Source organism: Cydia splendana, chromosome 16 (assembly GCF_910591565.1).
Source record: "Cydia splendana chromosome 16, ilCydSple1.2, whole genome shotgun sequence".
In the NCBI taxonomy this organism is placed as follows: domain Eukaryota; kingdom Metazoa; phylum Arthropoda; class Insecta; order Lepidoptera; family Tortricidae; genus Cydia; species Cydia splendana.
In genome coordinates, this window is record NC_085975.1 from 11,805,925 (window position 1) to 11,832,547 (window position 26,623).

The 26,623-nt window shown below is 40.1% G+C and overlaps 1 protein-coding gene across 4 annotated transcripts in view; it reads right to left on the reverse strand.

Annotated features, from left to right (window-relative positions):
• The window catches only part of LOC134798312 (zinc finger protein 608-like), a 180,236-nt gene that overhangs the window by 72,773 nt on the left and 80,840 nt on the right, over positions 1-26,623 (reverse strand). For all 4 annotated transcript variants that reach the window (XM_063770717.1, XM_063770714.1, XM_063770716.1 and 1 more), the window contains one exon: positions 23,323-24,165. In XM_063770717.1, the coding sequence (XP_063626787.1) occupies positions 23,323-24,105 (783 nt within the window). In that variant the 5' untranslated portion in view covers positions 24,106-24,165. The remainder of the gene's footprint in view (positions 1-23,322; positions 24,166-26,623) is intronic.

The window sequence follows — 26,623 nt, forward strand, 5'->3', positions numbered from 1 at the left end:
TGATAGTTTATAGTTATTGCGAGCGAGTGCGACGTGTCCGGAGCGGCTTTATCACATTGTTAGCGTTGTTATCCGCGTCCACCGGATTAAGTGGAGATCACACTCGAGCCGTTGACTCACCGCACCACTTGGACAATGGCTCATATAATGGCTCGACCGTTTATACGATATCTGATCATTCACATTCAAAACAAAAAGCATCCAGAATAAACTTTCTATTTCTGAATGTTTGAGATTATCATCTTCATATGTAAAGCTTTATAAACATGATTAATTACAGAGTTAGTTGGGCAAAGTTGAGGAACTTCTTGACACGGAAACTTGGGAGATACTATCGGAAAACACGTCTCGTCTGCTTAGTTTACGAGTTTTACGACACATCCAGAAATAGACTTAAGTAAGTAGCAGAGCAGGCACCCGAATATTAATAGCGGAAATGTTAGATGACTCCAACCGTGTTTCTGTTGCATTTAGTAGACGAAAATTCATAAATAATAATAAAGTTTTAAAGTTAATGCCGTTTTAATTAAAAACAACAGAGGAGCGAGGCAAGAAATTTATTCCCCCTTACTTCAAAGGGCCGAGAGGTGTCGCGCGTGAATAAATCTTCGCCGGGATAAAAGTGGGAGCCAGCGGATCTACACAAATGTTGCAATTCAGCCGACCCGTGATCGATTGCTCTCACTATCGTCCTACTATTTCAACTACAACATGTCTCATTTATAACTGTCATATTCAAAATGTTTTCTCACATTGAAGAATTTGTTGCGATAAAGTCGGACATGCTCAAATCGAATTCCTGGAATAGGAACGTTATTAATTTGCTGTACAAATAAACAACAAGTTTAGCTTTACAGTCCAGGAATTAGTTGGCAGTGAGACGATTCTAATGGAAGTACCCGGGGCGCACAAAGTCGAGGAGATAAGCTAGGTAGGTGTCATGCCCGGGGCCATAAATCGAGTGGGCAAAGAATGCGTTAACTCTGATTTACCGACCTCCGTGTCAGCCGCGGCAGCGCCGAGAGAAACTGCTTTAGAAGCTATATTGAATATTTAACCGTCGAATAAAGAAACTTACTCAAAGACTGCCGTGGGCGAACTTAGTCCCAACTTTAACACTTATAAAGTTTAATCTATAGATGTAATTGATTTTAAACGAAATGTTTTTCATCGTTTACCTTGCCACGAGCTACCTGAGATGGAATAAGATTGGTGCAAAAAAGTCAAGAACGTTATACGGATTGAAAAAGCCTGATTACTGTACGAGATGTCCGAGATAGGCATCGTGATGGATCGCTCCGCGCCGTCACAAGCACAAAAGCATGACAAACATGTGACCACAGACTCCACCAGATTCGGCCACACGCTTTTTGCAGATTATAATATCAAAAGCAAAACTTCTTGAAAGACTACATTTATACAGATTTCCCAACTTGACATCCTCGAAAATTGCTTTTAGACAAAATTCAATTAAAACTTTATTAATTTCGTAAAGAAACGTCGAAGAAACTTCAATTCGTCGAAACGGTTACGTTGCCAAAGAAAATTTAACTAATACAATTTATTCAGAGATAAAATTTCAAACTCAGGCCTGTACGGAATCAAAGTCGTTCTGATGAGAATACTCGAGGGACAAAACAATTTCTCGCGTAGTAGCTAATGAAATCGGTGAAATAGAAATACAATAAAAGAAGCGATTTGTTTGTAGTACATGTTATTAGTGAGAAGTGGGTCTGTGTAATTAGAAGCATTGAGACGTGCCGCCGGTCTCACGGGCCGTGAGTCACGGCACACATACACGACGTTTATTAAATCATTAAAACATACTAGCGTAGCTCTAATAGCCGGCTTAGATGGAGAACTAATTCGAAGAAAACAAATTGTCGAGCAGCAACACCGGCTGCGGCAGCAAATTAATAACAAAGTGATTTATTAAAGCCCCTAACAACTAACAACACTGCACCACAAAGAGCGTAGCCCCACAAAAGGGTGGCTTTAAAAACTTTAAAGCTGAATTATAAGCGGTTTGGATTCACTGAAACATTGTAGGTTTTACTTTTAGTGCTGAGCGCGATGGTTCATAAAACATTTTCTATTCATGAACATTCTTCGTCGTGTCTACTCCGACAGAGCGTAGCACTTAAAGAATTTTATGCTTCAAAACTAGAGTACAAGCACGAAGAGCTCTGTAAATTTATTCAAGTTTAAATATATCTTTGCGGGGTTAATTTCAACATCATTGTCAATAAATCCGTACAAGCGACAATAAATCAATACAAGTGATGCTCGGATGTCGAAATGTTTAATAACACGAATACCGAAGTAATCACAGCTCGGTCGGAATTGATAGAGTAGGTAAGACCCGAGTACCATGCAGCAGCGAACCGAAATAAAATCAGTTTATTTTTACCACGAGTGCACGCCACGACCACCGCTGCGCTGAGATAATAAAATATTTTATTGAAGATATAATTACGTGAAAGAAGTCGGTCGGCGGCACGCTCGCCTGTTAGATTATTTCTAGCGATTACTCCAAAACTAATGGATGGATTTTATCTGGTGGATTAAACTAATTGCGTTTTGTAACACAGGCCAATCCGTTGGAGATACGTTATCGTGTTAGATATATCTCAGTTGTTTTAAGATTCAGCGGGAAATGTGCTGACACGCGATTGTCATCAGGTTTTGTTTCAATTAGCGTGCGCAGACGTGGAAGATCATTAATGCTCCCAGTTCGCCGAGGGAGCGCGGCTAGGTAATCAGAGAATACTTAGCATCCCGGCTGCGTACTCCGCGGCTCGGCTCCCACTAGCAATTTCCTGGACGAGCTGCGATGCAAATGGCCGGCTCTTCGAGCGGAACTACCTCTTCGCTTTTTATGTCAGCCTCGTGTTTAACTGCACTTACTCGCATCCTGCTTTCGTGCACATTAAAACAATTTGTAGGCTATTTAGGATTCCATTTTGTGTTATGAGTTATGACTATTCCGCCGATTGAATATTAAGCCGCCGTCGTTGTTTTATTTATGCATAGCTTTAAACTACACCAATTAGGGACCGCGCGTCGGGATATATTTCGATCTGAACGGTTGAAACTGGGATGTCGCTGGACAAATAAAAATGGTTCGACGAGCCCGTCGACATGTTAGCCAACGAAAATGCAAACTGTCGGAATACGCCGAAATAATAGACCACGTGAAAAGCTTTTGGTTGTCTGCCTCAATCATGTTAACATGGAAATCGGATAATTGGAAATTCTGTCAGTCAAATAAATAAAGTTTCGGTGGAAAAATATCAAAGGAACAGCGAATTGGGATGATCTCTCTTTGAAGCGGTAGTGTCAATTTATGGGGGTGTATTTTTTTCGTATCGGGTGTGTGGTGGTGTAAATCTTGTGCCATTAGTCGGGGATATGTCGGCACTCAGCCTGCAGATGGAGGATCGCTTTATGCCCCCGAGACAATAAAGGCGGCCATAAAGGCGTCGCCCGACGTGACTTTATCTCGCTAAAATGAATCAATCAGACTCGCCCATTAACGGTTTACTCCTCTTTTATCGACTATCGATGTAGGCTCGTATAGGCTTGTTTTTTCATCACGAAACATCGTTATCTATAAATTATATTGTCTCAAGGAGTTAGTCATACACCTATGTACATCGCAATTCGCACTTAGACTATAACAACGGAGTAACATTTAGGATGCAATAATATTTCAAGATTAATACAAACACTTATCTTGCCAATACACTAGGTACACACAGGAAAAGTACAGAACTACACAACATTCATGATGTGTATATAAAATTATTACAGTTATTGTGGCACAATCTGCGATCATATATAACCATGGATACCGCCTTTAGGAACATTACCGTTCAAATTCTCGGGCCAAATTAGCACACATACACAATTACGCCTACATTCAAATAAGACGACGCGTTTACAGAGCCTGTAATCAAAGCTGGTAAACAAAATAAGAGTCATCTTTATTACACTAATGGTACATAGCTAAGTGTAGATGAAATGCATATAATGTCAATAACTACCAATCAGCGACATTAATCCGCTAATAACCTTCTTGCTGTACGTACTGGCCGCTGAGAGTTCGCGGTTCATATTTGATTAGAATATGACTTGGACAGGGATAGGTTTATGCCATACAGTGAAGAACCAGTCAAATAATTCACGTATAATAATTTAATGCAGATTAAAAGATAACTAGTTAAAATGTTGTTATGACATGACAGACTAACTCAACATAAGTAAATATATAATTGTTGTATAAATGTATTCCGCTATAATAAGTATATTGTATATTTTATTATCAATCTGCATGGCACTGCAAAGTCACGTTCAGGTATAGTCTGTCTGTTTTTCTAAGATCAAGTACGCCATAGTAAATGTATGGCGAACTTGATCTTAGAAATCGGACTGGCTATACAGTCTGCAAAATTTACATGGGTACACGAATCGGGGCAAAAATATTTGAACAGGCGGAGTCACAATAAATCCCCACTTTCAGTTCAGAATATTTTATATGTATATAGCCGGTCAAGCAAGTTTGTCAGTAGAAAAAGGTGCAAAATTAAAATTTTGTATAGGACCACAGCCGTTCGCACGCTTACATTTTCTAAATTTGCCGCTCTTATAATATTTTAAACTTTCGCGTTTTGAACACATATTAACTCACATTATACGAAACGAAACTGATTTACGTCGGTAAATCAAGGTAATTGAATATAATTCGCGTTAGACCCGTCTATAATGTGAGTTAATATGTTTGCCGCTCTTTTCTACTGACGGAAATAGCTTGAGAGAGAACCTACATATATGTGACAGTAGAGGGTGGATTCAAATGATCAACATTTTCAGATAATGTGTGTATTTGTTAAATTAATTCAGTGAAAGCATGATAGGAAAAATGTATCTACATATAGGAGACCGGGTATGATTATCTCACGGGTTATATCTCATGAATAGAACATATTCTAGATATCTTGCCAGGCATCCACTCAATTTCATGTCTCTCTAATTGGACAGCTTTTTTCCATAGTTCTCTGCGAATAGCATCTTGTGGGAATCTGAATGGAAAGTAATGTAAAATGACAATACCAAATTTGATTATTAATTTGAAATAACTAGGTAGTTTTTTTATAGCTCCATCTCATGAAATAAAAAAGGAAAATACAAATCTGTAAGAAGGAATTTATTACTACATTTATAATTATATAGAAAATACCTAAACCAAACACAAGTTAATAAAATAGTCTACTTCATTTAGCATAACACCATCCCTATTATCCTCGCAATTTAAAAAGTCATATGTTGTTATGAAAGTCGTATGCAGTTGTTACGTTTTAGCTTAGCACGGTAGTATTGAAAACAAATCGTCATGTTTTTTCCAAATTCTACTGAAGTTATCTGTTTACTACAAGTGAAAAGTGATTCCACTGTCCTTGGTATGAACTAAAATAACTTCTGCACCACTTCACGACACATGAATATATTTTTAATTACAAAAAAACGTTGTTTTTATAAATCAATTTAGACATTTGTCACTGACTGTCATCTCGGTGGTACTGAGATTGCCAATCGAGCAGTTTGTAAGTACCGCCTATCGCGGGGTAGTTTGCGTTGGGTCATAATTGAGCGGACAGAATACTTCCATGTATAGCATTTCGCTGGGCACAATTTACTGACATAATGTCATTTCAATATTTCAGAATAAAGCGCAACATTGAAGACGTTTCTTGCGGAGCAATTTCGGCTTCCGTCGACACGAGGAAAATTGATTCAAAATGCTTCAATCGGTTATCGAGACAGGAATTTCCTTGTTCGATGATGTATTTTTGTTTTTTGGCAGTACATTATGTACTGGCATCAAATTATAGGTACATACGAATATTTAAATGATCTTAAGGCGCTCTTATACTCGAGTTTTACGTTTTCAAGGGGGTGAAGCAGACGCGTGGTAGATCGGGCAGGCGGGCGCCCCGCACCATTCCCGCGCAGCACGTCTACGTCCTTATTCTGACGACATCGGTATTCTGAATTGTCAGTTCCGGGATTTTTTCCGGCAATTAATATTGAATAAGATTTATTAGCAAATTCGAATTTTGATGAGTACTTAATGAAATTAAAAATGGTAGGTAAGACGGTGAGTCTAAATAATTATTAATTATATACAATATAAGTGTATACCGCGACAAACTGAGAATCTAATCAAATGATACCAAATTATTATGAGACAAAAAATAGTACTTACTAATAGACATTAAAAATGTAATAGAGCTAGACCAAGAAAAATCTGCAACGATTTTGATTGCACACGCAGTGCAAGTGTTATTTTAAACGTCAATCTTCTATGAAATTATGAATAACACTTGCACTGCCTATGCTATCAAAATCGTTGCAGACTTGGTCTAACTCTAGCAGTCAATTTCGGGCAAGTAGGTAGTGAAAATAAGGAAGAATACTAGCAAAGCTAAGATAATTTGTGGGACTATTGAGTTATGCATAGCTCCAATAAGTACATAAAATTAGCTGTCTTCACAAGAAAGAATTATAACAATTTATAACTCTAACTGTAATACTTACTATTTTTCTAATTTTGAATTGACGAGTAAAAGTCAAGCATTTAAAGATTGTAATGACAAAAAACACTTCTACTTCGACATTCGAGTTAGTTAATAACTCAAGAAAATAAAAAAAATCTGCGGAAATAATTCGTCTAATTTTGAAAATTGGCACAGTTATACCTTGTGGTGTCCAGATAACCATACTTAATGTCCTCGAGCTTAGCGGGTGTGCTGTGGGTGTAGGGGGGAGGGGGGGTGAACGTCCCTTTTTTTAGTTTTTCGTAAATAACTCGTAAATGGTGGCCAATATAAAAAAATCTTGTTAAACGTTAATAATCTACACAAAATTTTGTACAAAAAAGATTCAGTACACTTTTAGCAGGGATCAATATTTAAAAAGATAATAAAGAGAGAAAGTTAATTATATTAAATTCTAAGGTTCCTTGTTTTTATTTTTTCGTTAATAATTTGAAAAGTATGACTCATAGCAAAAAAAAATCTTATACATAAATAATAAACATAAAATTTCCTACAAGAAACATGTAGGACACTTTTCGCTAGGATCAATATTAAAAAAAACCGGGCAAGTGCGAGTCGGACTCGCGCACGAAGGGTTCCGTACCATAATGCAAAAAAAAAACGGAAAAAATGCAAAAAGAAAACGGTCACCCATTCAAGTACTGACCACGCCCGACGTTGCTTAACTTTGGTCAAAAATCACGTTTGCTGTATGGGAGCCCCACTTAAATCTTTATTTTATTCTGTTTTTAGTATTTGTTGTTATAGCGGCAACAGAAATACATCATCTGTGAAAATTTCAACTGTCTAGCTATCACGGTTCGTGAGATACAGCCTGGTGACAGACGGACGGACGGACGGACGGACAGCGAAGTCTTAGTAATAGGGTCCCGTTTTACCCTTTGGGTACGGAACCCTAAAAAGACAAAGCAGCGGGTAAGTTGTTATTTATGTATAAGATTTTTTTTGCAATGAGTCATACTTTTCAAATTATTAACGAAAAAATACAAACAAGGAAGCTTAGAATTTATTATAATTAACTTTCCTTCTTTATTATCTTTTTAAATATTGATCCCTGCGAAAAGTGTACTGAATCTTTTTTGTACAAAATTTTGTGTAGATTATTAACGTTTTACAACATTTTTTGATATTGGCCACCGTTTACGAGTTATTTACGAAAAACTAAAAAAAGGGACCTTAGAAGTGATTATAATTGAATTTCCCGCGTTAATATCTCTTTGAATATTGATCCTAACAAAAAATTGTACAAATCTTTCTTGTAGGCAATTTTATGCAGATTACTTATGTAATAGAATATGTTTTGCTATGCGCCACCGTTTAAGAGTTATTTACGAAAAACTAAAAAAAGGGTCCTTTAATTAATATCAAATATCTCACTTCCGGTCAAGAATTCGATCAAGCAACCGGCAAATTCGGATTCAGCGGGGTCTAATTAGGTTAAAAAACCCGGTTGCCAAAAAGTAATACGATTTGCCGGTCGAAATCGATATTATGAAAAATATGACCAGTCTAAAATATTTGAATCCTGTATATCTATGTTTAAAAATTATTCAATTTGATTAATTTTATAGCCTTTTAAAATATGTTTACACAATTTATCAATCGTGACTGAATTCCGGATTGGTTAGATGGGTGTGTGCCTTTGCTGCCCAACTTGTTATAAAATGACAATATGACGGACGAATGTCTGAAATGTCACCGTATTTAAGAATTATTTTGCTTTTCTTCGTAAGCATGTTGAAAAACATTGTGTGTATAACATACTTGCATATTTATACTGTGATTACCCATTTTATGAAACGTCCGCTAAACTAGCATAGGTCCGACGCCGACAGTGGTCACGGGCGTACTGGCGGGAGGAAAGGGCGCAAGGTATTGCCGCGTAGGGTGTAATTTAGTAAGCAAAATGTTGAATTCATCAAATGATGAATGAAAACATTAACGTTTCGATAAAAGAACAAGCAATAATGAAGATTTACTTAAAAGCTATCGACTGAAGTAAGTTTCATATACATTTTCGTCGTAGTACTTCTGACATAAGGAAATAAAGACAGTGTTAGGCATGTTTTCAACTTAAGATTCTATCGAGAAACTTATGAGCCGTCGTGTTTCTGACAAGCAATAACGTAGTTCAAGGACTGAAGTTATACATACTAGAAAATAATGCATGAAATCCTTGTAAAAGTCTGTAAATATGGTGACAAAAAAGCGCATTTTACTACACACCGCGCCTTAATACCTAGGTAATTTCCATCGGTGTAATTTCAATCGCATTACGCTACACATATTAAAATATAATAAAAATAAAATATACATCATCGAAAAGACAGAGCATAGTTATTATGATTAAAATTTTTAGTTAAAATAATTGTGCTGATTACTACATACACTGTTAAAAATTATGTAATTTTACATGCAAAAAAATTACATAATCCTGTAAAATTCCCGAAAAATCTGGGAAATTTACGGAAAAATATGACATTTTACGTAATTCTCGTAAAAATTTACGAGAATTACGTAAAATGTCATATATGTAATTTTTTTGCATGTAAAATTACATAATTTTTAACAGTGTATATTAGTAATCAGCACAATTATTTTAACTAAAAATTTTAATCATAATAACTATGCTCTGTCTTTTCGATGATGTATATTTTATTTTTATTATATTTTAATATGTGTAGCGTAATGCGATATACATGATCCTAATTAGAAATTACTATACTCTGGGTAGAAAACAAAACCACCAAAAAAAGTGAGTTGTTACGGGATCAAACCTACAAGTTGTATAAGTAAGCATTCTTCTCGTCTATCAAGTACAATTTCTTTAGTGTTTTTCAAATGTTAGACCCCATAGAGAAATACACAACGAACACCGAGCAATTAATTGAACAAGTTGGAAGGTGAGCGGATAGGTCGCGGCGACTAAAAATAACTAAAATGACGCATAACTCCAACTCATGCCGATTAAAAATAAACCAAATGAAGGACACAATAAAGCACAAATTTGCACTAGCGTGAATTTGTCGAAACAAGAAATGTCTGTCAGACACTTGAGATGTAATAAAGTGTAAAATATACATTAACATAAGTCAATACGTGTATTTTCAGTAGTTTGTCAATATACGTCTTGACAGATTTTTGTAAGTAAGCCAATTCTAAAATAGCTACAGCTATACTAAATACACTAAAAGTTAATGAAAACAAATTTGTTTGAAGTGGTTGCCAAACCCTAGAAGAATGTTAAACTGTCTATTTACATACCTACTGGTGTAAAAGTTAAACATTGTTGTAGAGTTTGGCACGCGGCCTTGCATAAGGTTTGGTTTATTTTTCGCTTTTCAGTGCTCGTGTTGACCTATTTTTGAAAAAGTTATGTTATTTAGGTTGTTTTAGAAACAAAGTCTAATAGCCCGTTTCAATTTATGTACTTAATGATTTAAATTAATTTCAAAAGAGAAATGACGAGAGAAGAGAGAATAAAGAGAAGCTGAGATATGATAATTGTTACACAAACACAAAATCGTCCACTGTTTATGTTCTCATTCTCAGCCTACACTGCTTTGTTTATGAAAATGTACATTTTATCGATTTGCAAACAAATGTAGCAACAAGAACATAAAAGAGATAAACTCAACATTTAGTACAAAAAAACACGACAATAAATACAGTTCGCGTCGCGAGTTTGAAGCGTTAATGTTTCATGTTAACCTTAATGTAGGTCTAATGCCTCGGCCGGTACTTACGACTGAATGAAACTTAACAGCCAACATTTAAAAGATGTATTTACATTCAAAACTTACTACGATATTACGTCCTTCTCAATCTGAGACTGGAAAACCACGACAAAATCATATCCATACAACAGTAGGTGTTAAAACGTCTTTTCTTACCACGGTTCACACGCATCAGCTCTACAATAGACAAGTTTTCACGCTTCACAAATCACGATTCAAGTCAAAACCGTTAGTTATAACTTAACTTTGTCTATTTGGAAACGAGTACACGTAATGCGATAAGTTTCCACGCAATCTCTTCAGATAGACAACGTAATTACTGTGGTTTACGGTCTTGAAAGGTAACTCATCTTAGAAACTTTTGTACAAATTTTCATTTCACTGGCTTTCATTTTATTGAAGATTCTATATGAAATGCTTCATGTTTCCAATGGTTTCCTGATGGAAACAGATAGCTAGAGAATATTAATCACAGATTAATTGGGACTTGAACCCGGGCCCTTGGATTGCAAGTCACGTATTCCACAGTCGGGCTCTCACCGTTGTTTAATGCGCAGACGTGAGTTCAAGCATACGAGCAAACATGTACCGTTGCTATATTTTAGAAACTTTGAGGATCTATAGATTTTTACTTTAGACTCTTTAGAGCAATAAAATGAAAATCAGACCGACACAATTTCGGGAAATTTGTTTTGCCATCGAAGCAACATATGAAACAGTGAGGTAGGTATTACGCTTACGGGTTGTGAGAAAGTAGGTGTAGTGTATATTGACGCATTTTGTGATTTTGCTAACAATGTGTGCAGATATAAAACTGTTCCTTATTTCATTGTATGAAATTATCTCGGATGATATTTTCGATGGACGAATTGTATTGACTTACAGATTGTTTCACAAGAGTTGTAAGGACTATTTTGATGTCTCGTAAATTTTTGATTTTTGCCGGGTCATGACATTAGAGGTATAATTATTAGGATAACGTAGTATTGGCAAAAAGCGTCAAAATCATGTCAACATACACCTACTTTCTCACAACCCGCAAGCGTAATACCGTGTACATAAAAATTTCCAGAAAACTTGAAGCTGTGTTGTTTAAAGTTGTATTATTCCACGTAAGCGATTTTACAGCCGTTAAAGCGCGGCGCACACATGTGTGGCAGAATGCCTTGCACAACGATGAAGTTCGCACATGTCGCAGGGACGGCTCGATTCTCCTGGCTTACAAAACACGAATTAAAACAAACCAGAGGCCCTGCTGCAAATAACTAAAATCGAAATATCGTTATCTATCTGCCTCCCTTTAGCTCCTGTATATTCGAGCGACAGAGAAAACGAAGTGTTTCACAGTAGGCCCTCAGAATAAAAGAAAGTCTAAAAATGCGTTCTTAAAAGGTCATTCTATACTGGCTGATGAGAGAGGCGCGCTTTGTTAACTAGAAACAACGAGAGCAAAACCTCACCTGCCGTCGAGACCACAGCTAGACTTACCTGCAAAGATAAAAACACTCCGTTAGTAAAAGAGAAATTTTATAATAAAACTGAAAACACTCAATTCATTTTAATTCATAGTTTATTTTATTAAACGTACATAGTTATATTACCGCCTTTGTGTCGAGGAAAGGTTTACTCATTTTAATTTGTGTTTCAAAAGCATGCAGTTTAAAATTTGTAATTTGTAAACTCGACGTTGAAACCATTCCGCTTTATACTTCTGTTTTCAGAACGTGAACGAATTATAAAACACATTTTGTTTTTGCCTAGCCTTAATCATTTAACGATAAAAGCTAATTTAGTGTAGTGGATTCAATCGAGCGAGGCGGATCGGAGATAATGGGTAGCGAAAAAACTAAAGATAAAAGTGTCTGACTTGAGAACGCCAGCGTAAAATACTTAGGATTTTAAATTAAGTGGTGATTCGAGAAACATTTTCACAACACCAGCCTGATTAAAGGGTTCTACGACTTACCAGTGCTAGGTGGTAGCATACCTAAACTAGATAGTAGTACATATTATACACAACAAAGAACTATATCGCAATAATGTGGTTTACATGAGGCTAAATACACTACTTTCTATGTTGTCAGTTGGACGACTTCTGATTGCATGTTTTATGGCAGTCATGCCTTCCTGACAACCGACAAAAAGGTAGATTTTGCCTAAAATTTATATGAAAGCAGAACTGACACCACTGCAACGATAGTAAGTAAGTTTTTATATTCTATACTTAAGGCATCCTCGCTACTACTCGAGAACGAAGAACTTCAATGCTAAGACCGCTTTTATACAAACTTTTATTAAAACGCTTAACGACAGAGGGTATTATCGCAGACGGTAAAATATAAACTTAACTGGGAGTGCTGCGAATATACCTACTTCCTACGATACCTACTTCGGCTCTCCATCATTTTACAACAGACGATTTGAGTAACTGTATCTGGTCATTTGTTACGAGCATTTTACGTTTGTGCCTACGAACATACATTACATTAGTTCGAGCACATTTTACGACTGAAACGTGACCCGTCCGTGTAACGTTAGCTACCAGCCACTCGCTACACACATCCACTGGTTCTAGTGGACTCACGCTGGGGGATTTATTTTCAATCAATTTGGGAGCTTTAATCATTGAGCATTACATAAAAACGAGATACATTTTAATAAATCAACGCGTTTACTAAAGAGAAAATTAAGCAATCAATCGATCAACCGAACCGCTACGCCTCGCCACCATGTTTCAGTTCGTCGCGTCGAAAACGACTCGCACCCGCGTAGTTCCGAAATGCAGAAGCTATCGAAACGAGCAGCGTTCGATCTCGAATCGAATCGGAGGGGGCTGGGGTCCATCAATAGAGGCAATCGAGTCGCCGCCGCGGTCGGCGAGCCAATTACTGCGCGTCAACAGTGATTTACGATATAATGGCCGCGGCCGACGCCTACATTGTTTAAATGCCTCGACGAGCAGAGAGCCGAGCCGAGCCGTCCGGCCGCGGCAAACATCCACCTCTTCGCTAGACAAATACACCGAGCACGAGTAACAAAACAACGCTCCACTTTACTCGATGGCTGTTGACTTTTCTCTACGACCTTCTAATGTTCTCGGCTCTAGTGATATTTTAATCCCTTTTCAACAATCCAAGTCCAATTTGTAAAGCGATGTCACGGTCGCTGATCATCATCAATCAAAGCCAATAGCCATTTGGGTATTGAGCTGAAACGCCAAATACGATTGCGTAAAACGAAATGTAAATTAAATATTCCACCAAAAAGTATCTTTATTATAAGTGATCCGGTCCCAAAAATGTAAGTGGGGCGGTAATTTAAAGTTAATTATGTATAATTATTGATACAACTACCCGCTATTAGTTTTTATCGTGACGCCGCGGGCGTAAATGACCAACGAGTTGTAATTAAGTGTTTAATTTATAAAGGAACAGCGCAAACAGGTTTTTAAACCGAAAATGGAGGGTCGAGTAATAACTGGTTGTACGGACAAACTGACAATATGTCGTCGACAAAACAAAATGTGGAAAGTTGGAAGAGAAAGGTGACTTTGTTTAGTAACCCTCAGACAATTATGTACGCTACTTGTAGCAATGAATGCTGGTTACCGCTAGACATGGTCCGGTTTCTAATCGGGCAACTTATTCATTGCAGCATTCATTAAACAAAAATGGCACACCGTTATTCTTCCATCAAAAGCTTCTCTTCAACTCTTGTCACGAGCTGTCTACTGAAACAAATGTACCTAAGTCATGACGCGCGATGTATCGAAACGATTTGTATAATACGATTCGCTTCGCCTGCAACCTCCAAGTGCAAATCTCGATGTATTTTTTGCGTTAACTCGATAAACAAATTCGATTCTGTAAAATACCGGCCGCCATGTCCGGCGTCGTTCTGAGAAGCGTCGGGTTTCGGTGTCTCATTTTATTTTTTGCGCAAATCATTGGACGAGCACGCGATGTGACGTGCCCGCGAGCAGTTGCGGCGACTGGGCGATTATTCACGCGATTTCAATTATCTATCGGGCAGGCTGTCTAATTACTACAACGTATAACGAGTAAAGCGGCCGGGCCACGCTTCAAAAGGTTTATGCTCGGCGAGTATTTCATGAGAACTGAATGGGGTATGCATTCGGTATTTTCATTAAAGAAGCCGTCTCATTTAAGACGTGCTCGGCGTTCGGGCTCTGTCGGCAATTAACGCGGTGTGGAAGTTTCCAATCCGTTTGTCTGCCTCGCGCCAACCGCTCGAGCCCGACACAACGTATATAATCGTCATATTCCGCCCCATTTGCCAAGGCATATTGCCCCTTACATCCCCGCCTAGCAATATTTCACACCAGCCAATACCGAAATAAGTTCTACGGGACATTTACGAATATTGACGGACTCGTTTGACAATAAAGTATTCCAAGCAGCTGGACTCCGAATGAATAATAGATTTCTGTCAGCCTTAAAATGGAGGAAATTTATATTTAGCAAATTACAACTTTTTGTTGATAATACATAATTCATCATTGGACATGGAAATGTCAAACGATACCTAGTAATGAAACTGTCTGTGGTTATTAAATAAATTGAGGCAGTGTCGTACTAATTGAGTGCAGTTGCGATGTCTCGTTTCTGAGGACTGTCGTAGCAGTTTGAAATGGCTCATTGTGTATGATACTTTACAACGCATACGTCTTTTTAAATGGCACTTGTGTTTGTATTCTTTACTTTATATGTACTTATGTCTTTTTAAAACGACATTTAAGAATAACGGCATAACGGAAGGCGGTAATTATAAAACGTCTCTTCGTACTCCACGCCGGGGGTAGACGTGATAAGAATGCCCTCCCTACATTTGCATGCATGTTCGTTAATTGTTAAACCGCCCTGCCTCGGACGTGGCCCTACATAAATAAGCAATTAACTTAATTTGCTGCGACATGCGCGGAGTTTTTATTTTAGACATTTATCAGTAACGATGTCGCATCGAACTCTAACTATTTACCGTTGTTTGCAGTCTGAATTTTATTTGGAACAGAGCACAGTTGGCTTTCCACTTTTACGAATAGACGAGGTACTGTGCATAGTAAAAAGCCACAGCCCCCAAAGCCAGCTGCTGAAAAATAAAAAGGTTATTTTTGAACGAAATGCGCATAGACGCAAGCATTTAAAAATCGAATGCTGCTGGGACTTTATGGCGTGGGTCGCGTTTGGTTTTCAGTCGCTTGTCAATAAAATACATCGTATATTTGGCTTCGCCTCAAAACTATTGGTATGGAATAGCGTCGAGATTTCTGCGCGAAACTGTTTCAAAAATAGATGCGTTCGGTTGCGTGGGCGCTGCGCGTCAAAATATTATGGAAGCGGTGAATTAGATCCACAATTACACAACATAATTATTATTCCGTTATTGTTTTTTTTCTTCAATACTTATTTTGATATTCATACTTCATTGAGAAAGCGCAAGCAAATGCTTGCGTTCACTCTGAGACACCTACTACCTACATACAGTGGTGCATAGCCAAGAATTGCAATAGTTTGTAATATGTTTTCTTCCTTTCTTTGTTGTTTCAAATAAAGGAAAACTTATATATACAGTTAAGGCAAGATCCTTGAAACTCATTGATTGCTTTTCACTTAACTCCTTCGGTAAAACCCTTGACTTGACATTTATTTTTTACATTAAGTTACAGCACTTACCTTTTGAAACTCTCTCCTCGCCTCTCAAAATTAATTAAAGGAGAGGAATCCTGGATCAGAGGATCAAGAAACTTGCCAATATTAAAAGCGTTTTTCCCTCCCGGTAATCTATGCGAGCTATGTTACCCTTGCATGAAATATTTATTTTATTTTGTAACCTCGATTGAACATTGTTATGCAAATAAAAATCCTCGTACTAACCAACTTGACATATCAAATACATAAATTGAGCTGCACTAAATATTTGCTCAGATAATTGATAAGATAAAATTATATCATACCTGATGTTGTTATGCGTAAAACCGATGCGTATAACACTAAAAACATGATCTCAAATGTGATATTTATATTCTATGAATAAGAAAACCATTGAATATCTGAATACACACGTGGTAATAACAGTCTGACTGATATCATAGCTCTTATATGCCGGAGTAAAATATTACCTAAACCTAAACTATAAACAGCATAGTTTTTTGAGTATTATCTTTTATTTCAAAATATTATAACCATTTGGTTACCATTAGTATTTTTTTTATCATATTATACTCGTAGGTGTAGTGAAACCAAACCTTTACTCACAGACATCTTTTATTTATGTCTTTGTTTAACAGAAAAATATAAATATCCCAAACTTTCGATTTTTCCTTCATTTCTGTATTCAAGCTAGATTTACAGCCGGCAGGCATTTAGGAGAGCCGGCAATGCTATAGGAGTATAGGTTGTTGGTTCTCAGCTCGTTCGCCGAGCCGCAAAGCCGCGCTCACACGGCTCGGCTGACACGCCGCCGGGGTGGGGTTAGCTTTACTACGCGAGTTTATGGCCCACTGCGAAACTGTAGGGCTACCGCCAATACCGAAAATCATCAATTGCGGGCATTTTTCTCTGTCACTCTAATTACGCCTTCATTGGAGTAAAAGAGTAAGATCCCCGCAATTTGCGAATTTCGGTTTTCGCGGTAGCCCCTCTGTTTCCATCACTTTCGAGTCGTAATGGAGGAAATCTGTTAACGATTTCATTTTAAGTAAGTTTATCACACAATTCATAGCATAATAATTGCTACCTTAGATCGTGATACTTGAATTACATATGTTAACCCTTTCGCTGCGGCACGGGATCAATTTGACTATATGCATTATGCTATTTACGACGTTAACTAATTCTCGCAACGAAGGTGTTTGGCGTGTTTCATGTCTTTGCAAGTACTAATCTTTTCCGGAATTGAATATCATTAGAGGTGATCCTTAGAAAACAAATTGTCTAAAAACTCGATCTGGTAACATGAACTTATCTACTAGGGGCGCAACGCCCGAAAGTGGCTGCGCAAACCACAAAGACACATACAGCCGAATCGATATGGGCCCGCCCCACTCATTCGGGGGATGAATTTTAATTATTCAGAGGGATAACTGCGTGCCATCTTTAACAAACAAATTACATATGCGCACCCAATAACGCGATACAGCTTCTGGGCCACCGAGCTTTCAATTATAAGTTGGCGGGATAAGCGACGCGGGTCGGGTTGTAATTACCCCCGACCGATGTCTGACTGCCTGGTACTCGCTCCACCGGAATTCACTAATTAGTTCGACTATGTCGTAATTATGAGCTCAGTGAAATCGTTAACGTATTTAAAGCTCGTGTTTAACAAACATTCGCGATGATGAATAGCCCTGATCTACTGAATAAAATCTCTGAACATATGTCTTGTTCGTACATAATCGTCTTTCATTATTAATGGACTGCGTATTAATGATTACTGACGGCTTTAACATGATATATCGTGTTTAATCGATAACAGGTTTTATGATAATCATGAGTCTAAACTAAGTTTTTGGCGCCATAATAAAAACGGTAACTCGAAGAAACACTATTATCCCTGTATAAAGTAAAATGAGGATAATAACGTCTGTAAGCAGAGCACAATAGACTATTGTAGAATATCAAACAACGAAAGTTTACTATTTCTGTAATGCTAAAGCGTCGCCGAGATAAAAATAAACCACTCGAAAGGATAAACGACGCGGCAGGCGTCGAACAAGGCATCTAAGACTGCGATCCCAATCATCTACCCTAAATGCCGACACAAAGTAAGAAAGTAAGGAACGTATAAAACGTCAAAGAGATTGAATATCGATTGTCGAGTCGACAGCAATCTCGGTGGAGCGAGGGGGAGGTAGGACACTTCCGACCGCCCGCGAGAATTTATGTTATTGGCACCGCTGGCCGCCGATACGGGACCCTCGTGTGTAATTGTTAGTTGGAACACAGGATATTGGGGAATTAAACGAGTACGGTGATTGATTAAGCGGCGATAACGATTATACGCGCGCGACCCCGAATGAGATATCGAGATGAAACAGGGAGATACCTCGAATCAATTTACAGAGCCTCGCGTTAAAAAGAAAGTAAGTAAATCGACGCGAGCGCGCGAGCTCGGAAATAAAAACATGGCGCGGCGGCAGTCGCCCGTTTACAGATTAAGCCGAAAGATCAACAAATATATTTTAATCCGACCCAACAGCGCTCTCGCATTTCCGGCGGCAAAAACTCGCTCCACGACACATGGGCGAGAAAAAACCCCGAGTTATTATCTTAAGTCGAACCCAACAGAACCCATTAGTAAACAACACGGGCACAAAAGAGGGCAAAATAGCGGCTTATAAAAAAATGTAACAAAAAATCGGCTTTTGATCCTCGGCTCCCCTATATTGTATTTGTGAAGGTTTTATTAGTCGGCGTCGGCGAACTGGTCCAGCGACTCCATTTGAGCCGAGTGCGGAGTGCCGTACGCTGTCGTTTTTTCACCGCCACGTCCAAAGCGTACATACAAGGTAAGTACATGTGCATTTTGCGCATCATGATCGTGTTTAGATAGAGTTGTGCTTTTACATTGGTTCGTTCCTATTCGTCGCTTCATATCATAGTTTTATTGTTGCAGAATAACCGCAATGGAAATAACTATTGCCAGTTACGTAAGGGCTCAAGGTTTATCATCGAGGTTTATAGCAGATCTTCGCATCACATACGCAATTTGGTCCCTCGGAAGCTCATAATAACAGTCCTTCCCCCTTTATAAATTCCGAATTACTGAGACAAATCTGCTGCCCACATTTCCCTCAAGCAAAACTTTCCACTCGAACAAAGAGCCCAGGTACACGCCAGCTGCGGATTATGCCTCCGCCGACAAAACAACCGACGAGTCGAGCGACTAGTCCAACTCCACTCCGGTCCGCCAGCCGCAAACACACCCGTGTAACTTAAATGGGTTTATGACAACTCAGACACGGGACTTTTTATACGGAACACCAATGTTATTCTCCAGAAGACAGATAGATTATTATAAAAGTAAGAGCCCATAACAAACATCTGTCGGCGGCCAAACATTTTCAATCTGATAGCGGACGAAATTACAAAACCGTTAAACAGACTAGTTCAACCTGAACGGGTAATTCAATTGAACGCAGATGGTATCTAATTAATGTTAAATCAATTTAACTTGGAGGAGTTGATATTTATAACAGTTTCAGTTCATGACATAATGAATGAGAACGTAACAAACCGCAGCGAAGTAATGCGAAGCGGAAATAATAATGGCATTTGTTAGAGCGGCTGTCGGCGCCGCGGGCCGCGGCCCCACATCCTAATTACGCCAATAATAATTACACAGTAGTCGCCAGCTGCCGCCTCCGCTACTATCCGCGCTCCTCACTGCCTCACGCTCTGCTACCAAATGACCCTGTTACAAGTTTATCTTTGATTTTAACTGAACGAAAGTCAATGAAATAAAGCCACAAACAGCGAAAACAAACTGGACTGTGTCGGAAGTGTTTAATACATACGATTGGGTAAGGCAAACATAGCATTAAAAAAATTAAGCATTGAAACTCTGATATTCAGGTCGTTATTTAATTTATTTGAAACATAAAGAGATGTTTTTGTTCACACTAACATTGCCGTGTAACGCGTGAGGATAGGGGCCAGAATAATTACGAGACGGGCACAACAATAATTTTATTATAAGCATTACAAGCCAGATGGGGCGATTTGATATCGTCAATCAATTATTTCAAGTACATTTCACGACGTTCCCGTCCAATAGTCACAAGGCTTTGACTAAAGCAATAACGTTTTTACGAAATGAATGATGATACGCCAGAGGCAGGTAACGCGATACGTCCGTTCCGGCGAATAAATAAACTCGTTGAAGCGAAAAATTCATCAGAATTTATCATTCATGATGGCGTTGGTTTATGCAATAACATTTCAAATTTCCGAAACATTTCCCCGGCGTGGCAATCAGCGAATATCGCTTTGGATATGCGTAATGACAAATTAAATAATGAAGATGGAATTGTGAGCTCGTTGTACGCTTCATTAAAACCATCCGTTATACAACTATTTGCTGATTCGGAATGCCAAGCGCTACTCGATTGGATTTCCCGATCGTGTTTTAAATTGCGAATTCAGTAAGGGTATGGTTGAATGGTCGGGGTTCGAGGAAGTCGTGCTCGGCGCTCGGCGGCGTCGGGTCTCGGTCTCGACTCTCGAGTCTCGACGGCCGCCGAGTGCCGGCCGGTGATCAGCAGCCAATCAGCATGTAAATTTATTCAGAGCTATCAGTGTAATCGCCAGCGCTGTTAACCTCATTCGCGACACGCCGGACACCGCGATACCGATCTTATTAATACACTGCGATAACATGTGTAATTATGCAGTATTATATAAATTGATAGATAGATCAAATTGTTTAATTAAGCGATGTAGATTAATTCGTTAATTAGCCGGTTCAAGCTGCGATTAGGATTACGGAACCCGCAGTACCATATTACGCAGTTAATAGACGACATGATTCCATTTCAAATTTAATATAAAGGAACCTTTAGGATCAACTCGACAAAAATAAAAGTATTTTTTTGTTATCCGTCCCTCAGCTTCAATAGCCATATTAGCGACGTGGGGAATTTAAACTCGTTTTATTGACGAGGGTCCGCCCCTTATTTGAAACTCGCTCGTTATAATAGTGTATTATGCGATAGATTAAGCATTAGTGAGACTGACAATAGTCACGAGTTTATATATTTCGTGTGAGGGAGGTCAGTCGGTAATGATAGCGGAGAGTCGACGCCGGAACCAATACTGATCAAAGAAGGAACAAAGGAAAGAATCAATCGCAGCTGCGAAAAGGGTTGTTAAGGTCCGAAATGCACAGTCACGTCCCGGAGGGCGTCAAGGGCTCAAATTGATATCTCGTCTTAATTATCACGCTTCGCACAAACTTTTCCAGTTAGGGTAGCGAACGTTAAATTGATTTTACAAGAACTTTAGAAATTTTTAGAGCCCTTGACAGTGATTAATGAAAGGAATTTCGGAGATGTGTTCTGTTCTCTCCCCTCGCCGCCGGCGAATACTTAATGACTAGAAAAGCAAAGGGAGGCGCCCTTTTCTTATATTGTGCGGTTTTGGCAAATATATGATTCGCCTTCATACGCGACGTAATTTAATGCCGTCGTAAAATATTGTGGTAGCGTGACTGCTTATATTACTGGAGCAGCTGTTGCACTACGCGATAAGATGGCGAACACGTCACAAGGCAATAATTTGATGCGGTTAAAAAAATGTGATGACTTGATGAGATCACGAGCGCGGGCCTAGTTTGCATGAACCTTTGGCAATACGCTCACGTCGACTTGATTAATGATGTGCATCGTGCAATAAATATACATTTGTTGCAAGACGCTAATGCATGCAGGTGCTCGATGATTGAGCCGCAAGAAGCTCCTGGGCCGCATTATGCCGTGTTCGATACTATTACGTAACCGAGCGAGCGGGAATAGTTAGCGAGCATCCAATAATGGGTGCTAAGTTTGAAGTAGGCATTCATGCAATTTTGCAGACGTTTATCTAAGTGAACCACCGTAAGCACCGTTTGTGTGCCAACTATCGTGATTCGTGCTCTACCGAGCACATTCCTTAATTTTGAGGTCGAGTCTAATTCTTATCTTTTTCGGTGCGCTTTAAAACTTATTGCTAATGGTATTTTAGGAGTGTATTTTGCACTTTCTTTGTTAAATGTTAAAGACGGGAATGTGTTCATGTTTTTGCCCATTACTGAAAGATTCTCATAGTCATTACCTGCGTTCGTTGTCAACGCTGCACAGATTATACAGATAATAAATTGATACCCTTGGTTTTTAGACAATTCTCAGTCTCACCTCGTTGAACATGCCCGTGTGCAATTTCCTATCGTGTCTGGCAGCATCTGTAGCCTTATTTGCCACAGTCGCCGCAATCGCATTAATTTGCGGAGTGCAGTAGGTATTGTGACCAGGAGCACAGCGGGCGGGAGGAGGCTGGGGTGAATTAATGAACCTATGCCGCCTATGCGGCACCGACAGGCGCGGATTACTCCCAACGTTTGCACTCAATCACACGCGCAAACAGCCCTAAACCGAACAATTAAATAGACTACGAAACAATCGGCCCTTAGGAGGGCAATCGGCAATTAGAGCGAGATTACACGGACTACCAATTAGAGATTATGCGATTGAATTTTGACCCAAATACTAAGTATCTAACCTACTTAATTACAATAGGACTAACGCGATCCGATAAGTATTTTTTTTTTTTAATTTCGTCGTATTAATTCGCCATTTTGAGATGGTTCCTTTGTCAGAGTATCTATGTGATGCGTATCGATAATCTGCTAAACGTTTATTGGCATAGGTAGGTACGATCACTACGATCTTTGAAAATTGGATTTTATTTACGACAAATATACTGTCTGGTCTAAAACATCGTTTGTTTCCACGTAGACACCAAGAAAAAAATAATTTGTCCCTATATTACTTGAAGCTGTGGACTGTTAGAAATTTCTCATAGAAGTTTTATTGCCGGTAGAACAACGGCCGTAGGCGATGCCAGTTGTTGACGTCAGTCTTGCTGGCACGGTCTGAAGGCGGGATTCCACCTGTGTGCGGCAGAAGCATTTTTGTACTGAATATGCTTGTGCCGCACACTGGTGGAATCCCGCCTTTAGGGCCTATTTCTCGAATGGTGTTAGTCTATTATATTATTAGTGTGTTGCCATGGTAACCCATATGACTTGATTGGTCTTGATATTTCTCGTTCGAGAAATGGGCCCCTGCCGGTAGCAATAACAGCTAACTAGCCTAGTCCACTAATGAGAAAAACGACAGCAAGTCTGGCGCCAGCAACGGGCATCTTCTAAATCAGTTCTAAGGAAACTGAGGAAAAGACCAAAAAGGCACTCACCTTAGGTTCTGTTTTAATTTTCTTGGCCGGTGGTTGTGAACTCGGGGCTTCTTGCCGCGAGTCGTCAGGTTCAGGTTTGCTAGGTATCGTTGGCCCGTGGGGCGCGTGAGGTGTGTGGGGCGTGTGGGGCGTGTGGGGCGCGTGGGTCGCGTGGGGCGCGTGGGGCGCCGGCGCGGGCGGCGGCGGGGGCGGCGCGGGCGCGAGCTGGGGCGCGGGCGCGGGGGGGACGGGGGCGGGCTGGGGCGCCGCGGCGGGCTTGGGCTCGAGCCGCGGCGCGGGGGAGGGGCGCGGCTCGGGCGCCGCGAGCGGCGGCGCGGGGGCGGGCGGCGCCGGCGGCGGCGCGGGCGGCCCGGGCGCGTTGGGCGCGACGGGCCGGGCCACGCCGTTCACGTCGTGCGGGTGGTGGTGCTTGTCGCGCGCCTTATCTCTACGGTGGCCGCCGGAGCCGCGCTTGGCGGCGGCGGGCGGGGCGGCGGCGCCGCCCTGGGTCTTGGGCTCGCCGTTCATCTCGTTCGACTTGACGATCTCGTGTTTGGCCTCCGAGCTCTTGGTTCCCGGCTTGGTGCGCTTGATCTTCATCTTGAGCGCCGTGCGCTGCGCGTCCGGCTCGGCGCGGGCCGCCATGCCGCCCGCCTCGTCAGTTTTCTCTATGTCGGCATCGAGGTCAATGATGAGGTCTCCGATGCCTATGTCCCACTCGTTGTCATCGTACTCGAAGTTGGTCGCGTGGGGCGCGGGGCGAGCTCCGCCGGCCGGCGCGCCCTCCCTCATTGACGCAGCCATGCGCGCCGACTCGCCGCGCCCGCCCCCTCGCGCCCCGCACACGACAACACCATTGTAGCCCTGCAACAACAATGCACGTTAACACCACTTAACTACACTTGTCCCAACCAAAACGTTTTACGTGACAAGGGCTAAGATAAAGCCAATTAACTTGCTCCCCCGAATACTCCATACGCCAGAGAACTTTTAATTCAAACACGATTTCATCTGAAATGCTCCAAACGGCGCTTAAGTACTCGTATTTAAATGCCATAGCGTACCTTATTTCAAAAGTAGGGAATGAACTCGGAAAATGGTCGTGTTGCTAGTCATTATATATCCACACTGGATACTAAAAGGTACAAATATAGATAGAAAAATATAGCAACTTCAAATTCGGTCCAAACCATTTTGCAAACCCACGCAATAATCAGATGCACTACAGCAGTAATACTATTACAATACAATTTTATTTTTCTGTTTTGCACTAGCCTAGCAATCCTAGCAAACACTTAACCGCATGGCTTTATCGTCGTCTCCCACACAATAACTTATTTTTCGCAATACTCATAAAGGCTAAATAAATAAAGTCACGTAATTCTTATTTCCATAATGCCTATGCAATAGGCATTGATGTTAAAGTTTACAGAAAGCAGTAAAATTATTAAATAAACATGTTCCTTTTAAATTAGTTCTTTATATAGAAATTTAATATCACATGAAGTTATAACCAACACTAAGAGGCAATAATCGTAAAAGAGTCGTAAAAGTCTTGATAAGCTCGGGGCACTCCACCTAGACCACGCTAGGTGGCGCTATGCTGCCATACATAAGAACGAATGAGGTTTTACAGGCGTTTCATTTATTCGTTTCCTTTCTCTCTAATTCCATACTAACCCCCCTTCCCCAAGTTTCCTTAGTAGAGGATCATTCCCAGGATAAAAGCAATATGTTGAGTCAGGGTCACATTTAGATCAAATATGTAAAGCTGCTTTGTATATTTTTATTATATGTAACAAACCTCTTTTACACAAAAGTACACAATAATCATATAAATACCGTCCACCACTTAACCAATCCATGTATACTCCGTGTGTAATCTAAACAGACGTAAAAAGCAGACAAACTCAGGTAGTACCTACTCTCGAGTACGTCGCAGTCGCATATTATATTGTAAGTATGCTCAACGTGATAAACATAGACTATGGACATAAACATTAAGAACATTAGTACAAAAGCGTATAATATGTCACAAATACAAATGTTTATAATGTGAACAGTGTTATTAAGTACATATTATTAGCATAGCGTTAACAATCCAGCCACTATTTGTGGGATATCGTAACCGTAAAAGAGTCATAAAAGGCGTGGATAAGCTCAACCCAGGTAGATGCTATGAAGTACAGTCAGCAACAGAAGTTGCTAAGCGGGCGAGGTGTTCAAAATGATCTTGACGCCACTTTATTGTTAAGAGAATAAGAGCGTGTCAAGGTAATTTTTAACACCTCGCCCGCTTAGCAACTTCTGCTGCTGACTGTACTACGGCGCAAAGCTAATCTACGTTAGATGACGCTAGACTGCTATAGAGTTATCGAGTGCAGTTTCCTTCATGGGGCCCGTTTCACAAAAGCTCAACTTGTAATACAAGCGGATGTCACTTTTTGACAGCTTTTGTTAGAAAGGGACTTTCACTTGTGTTACAAGTTACAAGCTTTTGAGAAACGGACCATATTAATGACATTCCATTAAAATATGTAGTACAAAGTAGATCATCAGGAATAGTCGTAAAATACAAAAGCACCATGGTATAATAATATACTCCGCCTGGTACTCTCTGCCGACCACGTGACTGACACAAGCCTACGTCATCATGCGACAGCGCTATATAATATATGAGATAGCGCTATATAAAGTGGCAATGTTATTGTGACGTAGGCTTGTGTCACTCTGGGAAGAGAAGACCATGTTTTAAGGCTTGGCCACACACAGAGCGCGACGCAGCGCCGCGTCCACGCCGCGTGATGCCGACGCGATGCATGGTCACACAGAGCGCGCGCGGATCGCGCCGGCCTCACGCTCTCAACACGCGGCGCGGACGCGCGGGAACGCGGCGCGGCCGCGCGGGAACGCGGCGCGGCCGCGCGGGTGCGGGGCGCGGCGTCATGCGGGCGTGACTCGCGCGCGGAGGGTCGCTCATTCCTTCCCAAGCCATAGATCAGAGTGTTTGTTTGTTGTTCGAAGCGACGCTACTATACGAAAATGTCGAGTGAATCGGACGACTCTGACATTGAGGACACTCTTTTGTTACTGGCGGCCGCTTCTAGAAAGCGTCCAAGAATGTGGGTTCATCCAATTAATACTAAAAGATTGGAATATGGAGAATATAACAGATTGTGCCGGGAGTTACAATCGGATGAAGAAAAGTTCTTTTCATACTTCCGCATGTCCAAAGGCAGCTTTGAAGAACTTCATAATATTTTGCAACCATTCATAACGAAACAGGACACTAATTGGAGACTGGCAATTAGTTCAAAAGAAA